Source organism: Ictidomys tridecemlineatus, chromosome 2 (assembly GCF_052094955.1).
Source record: "Ictidomys tridecemlineatus isolate mIctTri1 chromosome 2, mIctTri1.hap1, whole genome shotgun sequence".
Lineage (NCBI taxonomy): Eukaryota > Metazoa > Chordata > Mammalia > Rodentia > Sciuridae > Ictidomys > Ictidomys tridecemlineatus.
In genome coordinates this window covers 224,417,751-224,429,826 of record NC_135478.1, presented here as the reverse complement: position 1 = coordinate 224,429,826, position 12,076 = coordinate 224,417,751, and the positions used below count along the sequence as shown (strand labels likewise).

The following is a 12,076-nucleotide window of genomic DNA, read 5'->3' as shown; positions in this document are numbered from 1 at the left end:
AAAAATTTTTCTTTCAAGGTGGAAGATGAAACTGTTTTACATAACATTCCTTATATGGGGGATGAAGTTCTAGACCAAGATGGCACTTTCATTGAAGAACTAATTAAAAATTATGATGGAAAAGTACATGGAGATAGAGGTGAGCCATATGTTTATTCTCTTGAAAATAAGGGCTAGAGAATTGAGAGGTACTGTGATTTATTAAGCACAGGATATAAAGAACAATTTTTAAAATAAAAGAAATGGCCTGGGCTCAGAAACTTGACATTTTCAATGTTTTCTCTATTTTTTTAAATTGGAGGATCCTATTTGCCACATGATAATTATCCACAGTTGCTTATGACATAAATTATAATGGCAATAACATGTAAACTAAATAGAAGTTGTGTATACGTTTTAAGATTTATTAATAGTCAATTTAAATAGAACTAGGATTCTGTTCATGTGGCATGGGGCTCCAAAAAGCCTCCTTGCTCAAAAATGGCTTTCTCAGGAGGCTGCTGTCCACCTAAATGCAGTGTTCAGAATTACAACTTTAGCTTTTTGTATCCAGAAGTGTCTGTTTAAGTGTCTAAGTTGATGTTATAACCTCATTACCCATTATCATTATTAGTTGAAACAATGTGAAGTGTTCGCAGGACACAGGTTTCTTTGGACCTTTTTATTTTATTTTTTTAAAAGTTTATATGTGTGCTGAGAATTTACCCATGCTAGGCAAGTGCTCTACCACTACGCTATGACCCCAGCCCAAATAAGGTATTTCTTTCTTTTCTTTTTTTTTTTTTTTTGTGGTGCTGGGGATTGAACCCAGGGCCTTGTGCATGTGAGGCAATCACTCAACCAATTGAGCTATATCACTCAACCAATTGAGCTATATCCCCAGCTCCATCATTTTCTTTGGAAGTAGACTAAAACCTCAGCTTGTGGAGTATTTAGGTTAGTACCAGGCCCTAGAAACTTGGAGGGGTGATTCAGTAGAAAGTGACAGGTGTTGAAGATAAATTCTTCCTAATTTTGCCTACAACAATCTTGAAAATGGTCTTATTGGCCCCTTCTCATTTTAATACTAATGTAATACAAATGAGAAAAGGTGAAATGTGAACTTTTATTGTTACCATTTTCTCCTGTTATTTCTAAACATTTGGCTTGATGCATTTCAGAATGTGGGTTTATAAATGATGAAATTTTTGTGGAGTTGGTGAATGCTCTTGGTCAATACAATGATGATGATGATGATGATGATGGAGATGATCCCGATGAAAGAGAAGAAAAACAGAAAGATCTAGAGGATAGTCGAGATGGTATGTCTGATTCTAGGTATCTGTGTAGCCCGTTGCTTCCATAATTCTTAGGAAAAAACACAGTATCAGCAGAACTTAGTTCCTTCTTTCTGTATTCTTCTGTTAACGGTTGAATTGATAGTATAATAAAAATTAGATTATTATTTGCCATGTTTTATTCTTCACTTGAGCATCTTAGTTTCCTTTGACTAGAAAAGAATATAATCTTTTGAGGGGGCTTGAGGGAGCAATCATCAGAATCATTATAAGTAACTTATTTAAGATTACATCATAGGGAAGAAGTGGAACTCTGGACCCCAAGATGATAACTCAGGCCTGACTGCCTTCAGAGCTGTGCACTTACCTGCTTTGCACTAGTTGTCACCTACTAGAGACAGAGCCTGTAGTGGATATTTGCTATTTAGCAACCATGGTTAATGGAAGACTGGGATTGCAATTTCAAAGAAGCTTATACATTTTTTTTTTTGGTTGTTTAAACAGAAAGACACCTTAGTGATCATTTGATTCAGTTTCTTCATATTACAGATGAAGAAACAAGTGGCTAAGCTACTACTAGCCCCATTATAAAACCAATTAGCGGTAGAGCTGGGATTAGAACCTAAGAGTTCTGCCTCCCAGTTCTTTTACAATTTTTCATATTTGAATTTTGTGTTTGACCCACAGGTATTCCACAGACATGTGTACAATATGTTAGAAGTAAGTGAAACACGAAGTTGATGATTTCTTACAAAATCAGCTTTGTTATTGAGATATCATGTGGAGAAAATGAAAGGTTTTGAAAACTTACTTCCACTCTTTTTTTCCCTCTTCCTATTTCTTTATTTAGATAAAGAAAGCCGTCCACCTCGGAAATTTCCTTCTGATAAAATTTTTGAAGCCATTTCCTCAATGTTTCCAGATAAGGGCACAGCAGAAGAACTAAAGGAAAAGTAAGAAAGATTTGTTCTTTCAATGCAGTCAGGTACTTATATGGCTCATTGTTTTGGTTTATTGCAAATGGACCTGCTGTGGATGTTTTGCCACTCTACTTTGTTTGTTTGCAGTGTTCATAGGATACCTCAAATAATCTCTGTCTACACTGCTAAACATTATCGTAGATAGAATAAGTACATGTATATTTTTATATACACGTGTGGTTTTATTTATATACACACAGGTGGTTTACATTAGTACATGATATGAAAACTTCTATGGATCCTGGTAGAAGTGTTAGTGTAGTTGATATTTAATTAAAACTCAATATTCTTTTCCACAATATATCTGAAATGATTTTGTTTCCTGATACATCATGCATAATATTTAATTGGCTCCTTATCAAAGCAAAGATTGTTGTAGGTTAGAACTTTGTCTTTTTGTTTTAAGAAAAACAAACAAACAAACAAACAAAAACCCTTGGAAACCTTTCAGGAACTTTATTTTTTAAAAAATGGTTTTTGTTTCAGGCTTACTTATATTTTTCTTGGTTAATGTCAGATATAAAGAACTCACTGAGCAGCAGCTCCCAGGTGCACTTCCTCCTGAATGTACTCCCAACATAGATGGACCAAATGCTAAATCTGTTCAGAGAGAGCAAAGCTTGCATTCATTTCATACGCTTTTCTGTCGGCGATGTTTTAAGTATGACTGCTTCCTACATCGTAAGTGCAATTATTGTACGTTTTCATTTTCTATCTTTGTTGTGGAATTATGTCTTAAAGCAGTTTGAAAAGTCCTTCCTTTTATTATAGCTAGAATTTAGCATTTAATCTGGTAGTTAAGATTGAAAAATGTTATGATTCCAGTATTGTATTTTTTACTTTGTTGCTTAAGTATTGAAATCTTTTATGTACATTTAATTTATAGTGTTCTTTCCCATTAACTTGGAATAGAAGTCAGTGATTTTTCCATAAAGACTAAGCAGTTGGGGCTGGGGATGTGGCTCAAGTGGTAACATGCTCGACTAGCATGCGTGAGGCACTGGGTTCGATTCTCAGCACCACATAAAGATATTGTGTCCAATTAAAACAACAAAAAAGAAAATATTAAAAAAAAAAGACTAAGCAGTTGTTTTATAATAAAAGTATTATTAAGAACTAGTTGATAGCCAGATCAGAATTGCTGATATTGATAAGCAAATTATGTTGAATAAGAAATTGACTAAAAAGATGTTTATGTAAAGTTTTTTGTCTATTTAATGTTTGTTTATTTATTTCCTCTGGGTAAATTGTTTTTTAAATATTTGGATTTGAGTACAAGCAAAATATAAAATGTTCTTAGTGACATTTAAGGATGGTACATATGATATTACTTTTTTCCCTGGCATTTCAGGGAATAAGTTCAATCCCTAGTACCAGAAGGGGGAAACAAAAAACACCATTGGATAAGGGGGCAGGGTTGCTGGGGAAACTTAAGAGGTAGTCACAGAAACTCAAGAAGGCAAATATTCGGGGCCATTTGACACAGGGAAAAATAACTTTACTCAGGGTCAAAAGCCCCTAAAGGTAGAACCATGCAATTGATAAGCACACAATCTAAGCAAATTCTAGGAAAATTAAGAGGGTAAGATACATTTTCAAATTATGTGCCTCAAAAGTAGTTGATTTTTAAATTGCATTTAAATAAATTCCACTTACCTGGAAAATTTACTAAGAAACCTCATGCCCTGTAGACATTGTTGAAAATTCATCCATATGGGAAAATGACAATTATAAGACTTCCTAGCAAAGTAGAAGGGCCCTGTACCCAGAAAGCCCTGTCAGTAGAGTGTTATTAAACTTACTTTTGATTTTAAAAAATTGATTTTATAAGTGAAAAGTGGTTTTTAGCTTAGTTTTGATTTGCATTAGTCTCCCTTTGAATGGGGGTTGAGGGTCTCCTATATTTTTAAGAGATTTGTATTTTGTTTTCTGTGACTATTCTTATTCTTAGTCTCATTGCCTAAATTCCAGGCAGGAAATTAGGTCTTTTTTTTTTTTTTTTGAGATCTAAATTGCAGTGACAGTTTGTTGTTTAAGCCAAATTAATGTTTTTTTTTTAAGAGTAGTTGACTTTACCTGTTTGCTTTCTTCTCACTTTTTCCTAGTATGTTTTAGGCTTCTTAAGAGTAACCAGAAAAATGCAATGACTAATAGCTTCCTGACTATCCTTCAAGGCTCATCAGAACATTCACATCTCTCTAACAAAAACTGAATTCCAGTGTGTGTGTGTGTGTGTGTGTGTGTGTGTACATATATAAATTTTGATCCATGTGAAATTTATTCCAGTGTGATTTATTAATCCAGCTCCTCCTCTTCACCTCCAAAGTTAACCTGGTTGTTGTAGTATCATTTATTGAGAAGTTTAAATCTTTCACTGCTTTGAGATATAGTACTTATTACTTACTGCCATATGTGTTTTGGTCTGTTTCTCAACTTTATAAGTTCCTTTTGCCTGTCTACTGGTGAACCTTTACTCAGCAATCTCCTGGCTATTTTTGTTTGTTTTACTTTTCAAATTTTAGAATTGGTTTATCTAGTTAAAAAACCAGACAAATTATAATCCTATTCAGTTTACAGATTACCTAAGGGAAAATTGGACTTTTTTTTTTTTAAAGAGAGAGAATTTTTCTAATATTTATTTTTTAGTTTTTCGGTGGACATAACATCTTTGTATGTGGTGCTGAGGATCGAACCCGGGCTGCACGCATGCCAGGCGAGCGCGCTACAGCTTGAGCCACATCCCCAGCCCCTGGACTGTTTTTAAATAATGGTAAAGTCTAATCAGTCATATGATTGAGGCTCTTGTGTTTTCTTCATGCAACCCTTGGGCATTTTTTGCTAAGGTTATTTCTAGGTATTTAGTTTGTTGTTGCTATTGTTTCCCCATTATTTCTCACTAGATATTTTGTAGCTGCTATCTTATTAAATTGTCTTTATTGTGATTTTCTTGCTACACTCTTGAGTTTTTAAGCTGTATAATTAAATTACCTGCAAATATTGATGGTTTTGCATTTTTTTATCTTTTATTTTTTTTGATCTGTTTTATTTCGATCTGTTTTATTCATTACAGTGTTAAAATTAATGCGAGTCTATTTTCTGTCACTTCTTAGTTGTAGAAAATTATTCTTTATATCGGTTTTGAAATTTATTTGCATAAAGTTGATCTATATGTTCTCTGATTCTTTTATTTCTGTGGTTATTCTTTCATTATACTGTTTTTGATGAGATGAAGAAGTTGTTTATATATTTTTCAAAAACCAAATTTGTGTATTTTTTCTTCAGAACCAACCACTGTTAGTTTCACTGATTTTTTTTTTTTCTGTTTGAGTTTGATCCTTAACATTGTTTTTACTTTTTCCTCTTTGTGTTAGTGTATGTGTTTATGACACAGTGAGTTGTCTTCAGAGAACTGTCTCCACTTTTAGTGAGATTTTGGCATTTTTATTAATTTAAGGAATTCAATTTTTTAAAATATTTTCTTATTTAGCTCATTGTTAAGGATGATTAACAGCTTCTACATGAAATGGACTTCATGAACTAACCATTTTTATTGTTCCTGTGTTGGTTGCCTTACTGATTAAGCCTTACTTGTTACTTAGATTTTAGGAGTATCTTCCAATTTGTTTATATAAGGATGATGTTTGGATGGTAAGGGATTGGTAATCCATCCGGGTCAGAGGCTGGGTATCCTGCACTGGAATTCAGTTTCTGTTAGAGAGATGTGAATGTTCTGATGAGCCTTGAAGGATAAATGGCTTTAGTCAGGAAGCTATTAGTCATTGCATTTTTCCGGTTACTTTTAGATCACAATCCATTTTGTAAATTGGAGTCTGGTTGATCCACAAATGTTGAATCATGGTCATTCTTTATCAAAACTCCAGCCAAAGATTGACTACCTAGTCTTTGAGGAACCAGGGTCAGCTACTGAATTAACTTGGGTAGAAAACAAGTAACACAACATTTTTGGTAGGGAGTGAGAAGAAGGAAGCATGGGAAAGTAAGCAGAGGTTGTTGTCTGATATACTTAAATTGGCCTGAACAGAATTCGTAACAGAAAAAAATGTTTTACTATGCATTCTATTATCTGAATTTCCTGCAAAGGAAATCCATTTTAAGTATAAGACCTGGTTGTATCAGTTTATCCTTTTTGATATGTGAAAATCTGTCCTTATTATTCTTTCTGGAATGTCTACTAATGTTGATTGTAGAATTTTTAATGCCTTAAATGGTTAGAATTTCAAAGAAGGCATTTCGAAGTCTGTGGTTGATAGTTAACATTTTTTTAAAAATATTTTTTAGTTGTAGTTGGACACCCTTCCTTCCTTCCTCCCTCCCTCCCTCCCTCCCTCCCTCCCTCCCTCCCTCCCTCCCTCCCTCCCTCCCTCCCTTCCTTCCTTCCTTCCTTCCTTCCTCTATCTGTCTGTCTGTCTATCTATCTATCTATCTATCTATCTATCTATCTATCTATCTATCTATCTATCTTTGTGTTTTGCTGAGGATTGAACTCGGGGCCCTGCGCTTGCTGGGCAAGCCCTCCACTGCCAAGCTACAACCCCAACCCAATGGTTAACGTTCAAAAAATTTCTTAAAAATTCTTTTTAGTTATACATGACAGTGGAATGTATTTTGACATGTAATACATAATGGAGTATAACTTCCTATTCTTGTACATGATGTGGAGTTAACATTGGTTGGGTATTTGTATATGAACATAGGAAAGTTGTGTCCTATTTATTCTGTCTTTCCCATCCTTTCCCTTCCCTTCATTCCCCTATGTCTAATCCAAGCTACTTCTATTCTTCTCTGCCCACTCCTTATTGTGTGTTAGCATCTATATATCAGAGAGAACATTTACCTTTGGTTTTTTTGGTTAACATTTTGGAGTATATAATTATTAAAAAGTTCAGATGTAGTTGGGCATGGTGGCATATGCCTATAATTCCAGTGATGAGAGGTTGATGCAGGAAAATTGCAAGTTCAAGTCTAGTTTTGGCAACTTAGTGAGACCCTTTCTCAAAATAAAAAATAAAAAGGGCTGGGGATATAGCTTAGTAGTAAAGCACCTCTGGGTTCAATCCCCAGTAACAGCCCCTGATCCCCCAAAAAGGTCAGATAAATTCATATTTGCCATGTAGTTAATAGAGTGACTTAACCCCCTTTAAACCTCAGTTTCCCTCATCTGTACAATGGAGACAATGATTCTAACACCTGAGCATTCTTGTGAGAATTAAATAATTCCTGTAAGCCTCAGTACATGCTTCAAATATAAATAAGAGTATTCATTATTAGCTGCTATCATTACTGTGACTGTTATTACTCTCCTAGTATTGACATTATTTATTTTGTGAAGTATTCTTCATTAAAGTCTGATAATCTCTGATACATACAAGAGAATTTAATTCTCCTCCCCCCCTCCTGTAGTGCTAGGGATTGAACCCAGGGCCTTGTTTATGCAAGGCAAGCACTCTATCAACTGAGCCATAACCCCAGCCCAACAAGAGAGTTTATAAAATTCCATGTACATGTATATTCAGTAAGAATTTATTCCTTTTTTTTTTAAAGAGAGAGTGGGGGGGGGAGAGAGAGAGAGAAAGAGAAAGAGAATTTTTTAATATTTATTTTTTAGTTCTCGGCGGACACAACATCTTTGTTGGTATGTGGTGCTGAGGATCGAACCCGGGCCGCACGCATGCCAGGCGATCGCGCTACCGCTTGAGCCACATCCCCAGCCCCAAGAATTTATTCTTTAGAAAAATCAATTAAAGGGGCTGGGAATGTGGCTCAGCGGTAGCGTGCTCCTCTGGCATGCCTGCGGCCCGGGTTCGACCCTCAGCACCACATACCAACAAAGATGTTGTGTCCGCCGAGAACTAAGAAATAAATATTTTTAAAAAAATCAATTAAAAATAATTTTTTAAGTAGGAATTGAACCCAGGGGCACTTTACCACTAATTTACATCCCCAGCCCTGTTTATTTTTTATTTTGTGACAGGTTATCACTAAGTTGCTCAGGGCCTGCTGAAATTGCTGAGGTTGGGGCTGGCCTTGAATTTGCGATTCTCCTGCCTCAGTCTCACAAGTTGCTGGGATTACAGGTGTGAGCTACCATGCCTGGCAAGAATTTATTCTTAACACTAAGTTTTACCCTGAGAGCAGATGAGATCAGTATTATATCCCAAAATTGTATAAACTGACAGTTTTTCTTGATTTGTGATCATTTATTTAATCACATGATAAGAGGCATAAAGAAGTGTGTAAGAGAAGTATTATGCCAATGACAATGATTAGAGACCAATTAGAGAGATGTGAAGTTACAGAAAGAGCACAGAATGAGGTGCACTTGAGGAAATTATTCTCCTTATTTCTCTTTCCTAATTTCAAAATCACTCCTGGAGATTGATGATTGCTAAGGTTTGTTCTAGTTTTATAATTCTTTGATCCCACAGTTCTGTATTTGAGTTAACACTGGTTTGGTAAAACATTAAAATATTCTAAGGGGTTACTTGATATATGTTAGTCAATTCAGTTTCATATTTGGGTCTAAAGAAAGTTGGAGTTGGGTATTGTAATTTATAAATATTTTATTTTTGCTCTGAAGTGTTTTAAGATTTCACAGGTTGGTGGCAAACACCTATTATTCTAGATACTCAGGAGGCTGAGGCAGGAAGATTGAAAATTTAGGATAGCCTGGGCAATTTAGTGACACCTGTTTCAATATGTAAAAGGTAGCAGGTAGGGATGTCTTTCATTGCCTAGCTTGTGTGAAGTCCTGTCTATGATCCCTCACACTGGGCTAGGGGGTGGAGGGGGGAACCATAAGTTGCTTTTTAAATAAAAATGCCCTTAATGTCCATGTTCTCTCCTTTTCTGCACAATTTTAAAAGCAGCTTGCCTTGATTTCCCTTTTAATGATTTTTGAGTAATTTTGTATAATTTCCCCCCATATTTAGTTAGAAATATATTTTGAGAACTTATTTTGAACACAAACAACAAGTAGTATTCCTGGAGAATCGAAGTTTTGAAATTGTTCCGAGGGATATCTAATCATAAGAATAGTTGTCTTTTTAGTTTTAGCTAACTGCAATTCGAAATTAAAAATCATACTTTTAAAGTTTTAAAGTGCCTCTCAACCATTTGTTTGTTAATTTTTCCTTTACATCTTGACTTGTTTTTGTATTAGGCTACTAATTGTGACTTGCTAATGACTTTTCTTTTTCTGATTGAAACATGTTCTAGTGCAGGACCAGCAGAGGCTGCTTTCCTCATCTGTGTGCATACACACGTGCATTTGTTTGTACCTGTGTAATCACTTGGGTCAGGGCAAAATCAGCTTATAAATATAGAACGGGCTACAGGAGGCATTCAAACAAAACCACATTTTTACCAAAGGTGTATTTCTAAATAATATACTGCAAACTCTAGCTAATGAAAATCTTCTTAGTTTGATGTAATTCATTGTTGCTGGTACAACCTTAACCTTGCCTATGTTCAATCTTTGAATTGGGCATCCCCAGCTGGTCAAAATGTTAACCATACCAAATGCTGGGATTACAGGTGTGCTCCATTGCACCTCACTTAGTTAGCTTTTTTGTCATTATGACTCAGACACTAAATAAGAACAAATTAAAGGAGAAAAAAATTGGAGGGAGGGGCTCTGGTGTTACAGGTCAGGCCTTAGGTGAGGCAGCTTATCATGGAGGAATGACTCAGCAGAGGAAGACTCCTGACAGGTCAGGAAGCAGAGAGAGAGGAACGGAAAGGGAATACAGGAAGAACAGCCTTCCTAGGGCATATCCCCAAGTGACCCATCTCCTCACCTCCTCCAGCTAAACTTACCTGCCTATAGCTCACCACCCATTCAGCCCATTCACACTAGGATGGACCAGTCAGTTTTCAGCTCTCATAATCTAATCATTCACCTGGATATTCTTGCAGTAACAGGAGGTTTTGAGGGATACCTTATATCCAAATCATAACAGTAACTGTCCTCATTTTTCCCCCCTTTTCCCCCCTTCATCAGACTGTCTGTATTACATCTTGACGTTCTCTAGAATTTAATTAAGTTTAAATTTTACTTGTTACAATTATATTTAAAATGGTTTTGTGATTTTCTCACTTATTTTTATCCAAATTAAAATGATTTTCACAATTGTCTCATTCTGTACAGGTCATTTATACCATTTGCCTTCATGCAGGAGGAAGCACACTTTCTTGAGATTTTCTGAATTTTGTACTACTGTGTGTTCACACTGCTTTCATTATCTTTGAAGCATCATTACAATCTTTCTGTTTTCATATTATTTGGAAATTTTAGGTTTCAAACACTATCTTTTTAAAAAAATAGTGTGTGTGTGTGTGTGTGTGTGTGTGTGTGTGTTGTAGTTGGACACAATACCTTTGTTTTATTTTTATGTGGTGCCGGGAATCAAATCCAGTGCTTCACGCATGCTAGGCAAGCCCTCTACCACTGAGCTACAAACCCAGCCCTCAAAACACTATCTTTTTAAAGCCTGTTTTCTGTGACCACTGTGTTTGCCTGTAGAGAGGCACTTGCTTTTCCTAGGTTCTTGAACTGCATGTGATTCAGAGGAATTGAATGTTAGTTGTTTTAGTCAGCTTTTTTCTCTGCTGTGCTGAAAGACCTGAAGAGAGCATTTTTAGAGCGGGGAAAGTTTATTTGGGGGCTCACAGTATAGAGGTCTCAGTCCATAGACAGCAGGCCTCATTCCTCGAGGCTCGAGGTGAGGCTGAACATCATGGCAGAAGAGTGTGGTGGAGAGGCTGAAGACACCACACTAGGAAGCAGAGAGAGAATGCTGCTGAACAAGGACAAAATATTAAAACCCAAAGGCACTCCCGCAGGGACCCACCTCCTCCAGCCACACCCTACCTGCTTGCAGTTACCACCCAGTTAATCCCTATCAAGGGATTAATTCACTGTTTGGGTTAAGGCTCTCATAACCAATCATTTCATCTCTGAACCTTCTTGCATTGTCTCACATGTAAGTTTTTGGTGGACACCTCATATCCAGACCGTGACATTAGTGATCTGGAACTACCCATTTCATTCTGCTGCTGTTACTATTGACCTTTCTTTAGAGATCAACAAATTGGAGATGTCAGAATTCTCTTGTTTATTTTTGATAATGAAAAAAGAATTATTTTGACTAAAAGTAGATGGTGTGGTGGCGCACACCTGTAATCCCAGCGGGTTGGGAGGCTGAGACAGGAGGATCTCGGGTTCGAAGCCAGCTTCAGCAAAAAGCGAGGCACTAAGTGACTCAGTGAGACCTTGTCTCTAAATAAAATACACAATAGGGCTGAGGGTGTGGCTCAGTGGTTGAGATCTCACACCTGAGTTCAATCCCCAAAAAAAGGAAATACAGTTTTATTTTAGAATATCTACTCTTTGATATTAAAGACTCAATGTTTATAATCACAGTTTATGTAAATTAGTTATTCTTGCAAGGAGATAGTAAGAAATCATTTATTGTTCCAGTTTACTATGTTTCCTCACTTGGGATGTAGGAGGAATAGAGAATATCTTGTGATAGTTCAGTAAGAGCTTGGAGGATAGTTATGTAAATAATACATTTGCAAAATTGTAATCTTTTAGTTAATTTTTCCATTGGAGCTGGGAAAGTGAAAAAGTACATCCTTTATAGTTATATTCCGATACTCTGTTTAATTTATCTTCCAGCTTTTCATGCAACACCCAACACATACAAGCGGAAAAACACAGAAACAGCTCTGGACAACAAGCCTTGTGGACCCCAGTGTTACCAGCATTTGGTAAGATTTAGTGCTTTGTTATTCCAG

The 12,076-nt window shown here is 36.0% G+C and overlaps 1 protein-coding gene across 14 annotated transcripts in view; it reads left to right on the top strand.

The window, feature by feature from the left end:
- Ezh2 (enhancer of zeste 2 polycomb repressive complex 2 subunit) overlaps window positions 1-12,076 on the top strand; it is a 76,113-nt gene that overhangs the window by 52,471 nt on the left and 11,566 nt on the right. For 9 of the 14 annotated variants that reach the window (XM_078040739.1, XM_078040737.1, XM_078040744.1 and 6 more), the window contains 6 exons: window positions 19-139; window positions 1,161-1,301; window positions 1,965-1,997; window positions 2,128-2,230; window positions 2,775-2,953; window positions 11,958-12,049. In XM_078040739.1, coding sequence (XP_077896865.1) covers window positions 19-139; window positions 1,161-1,301; window positions 1,965-1,997; window positions 2,128-2,230; window positions 2,775-2,953; window positions 11,958-12,049 — 669 coding nt within the window. The remainder of the gene's footprint in view (window positions 1-18; window positions 140-1,160; window positions 1,302-1,964; window positions 1,998-2,127; window positions 2,231-2,774; window positions 2,954-11,957; window positions 12,050-12,076) is intronic. The other 5 variants (XM_078040743.1, XM_078040741.1, XM_078040742.1 and 2 more) reach the window with 3 other exon arrangements.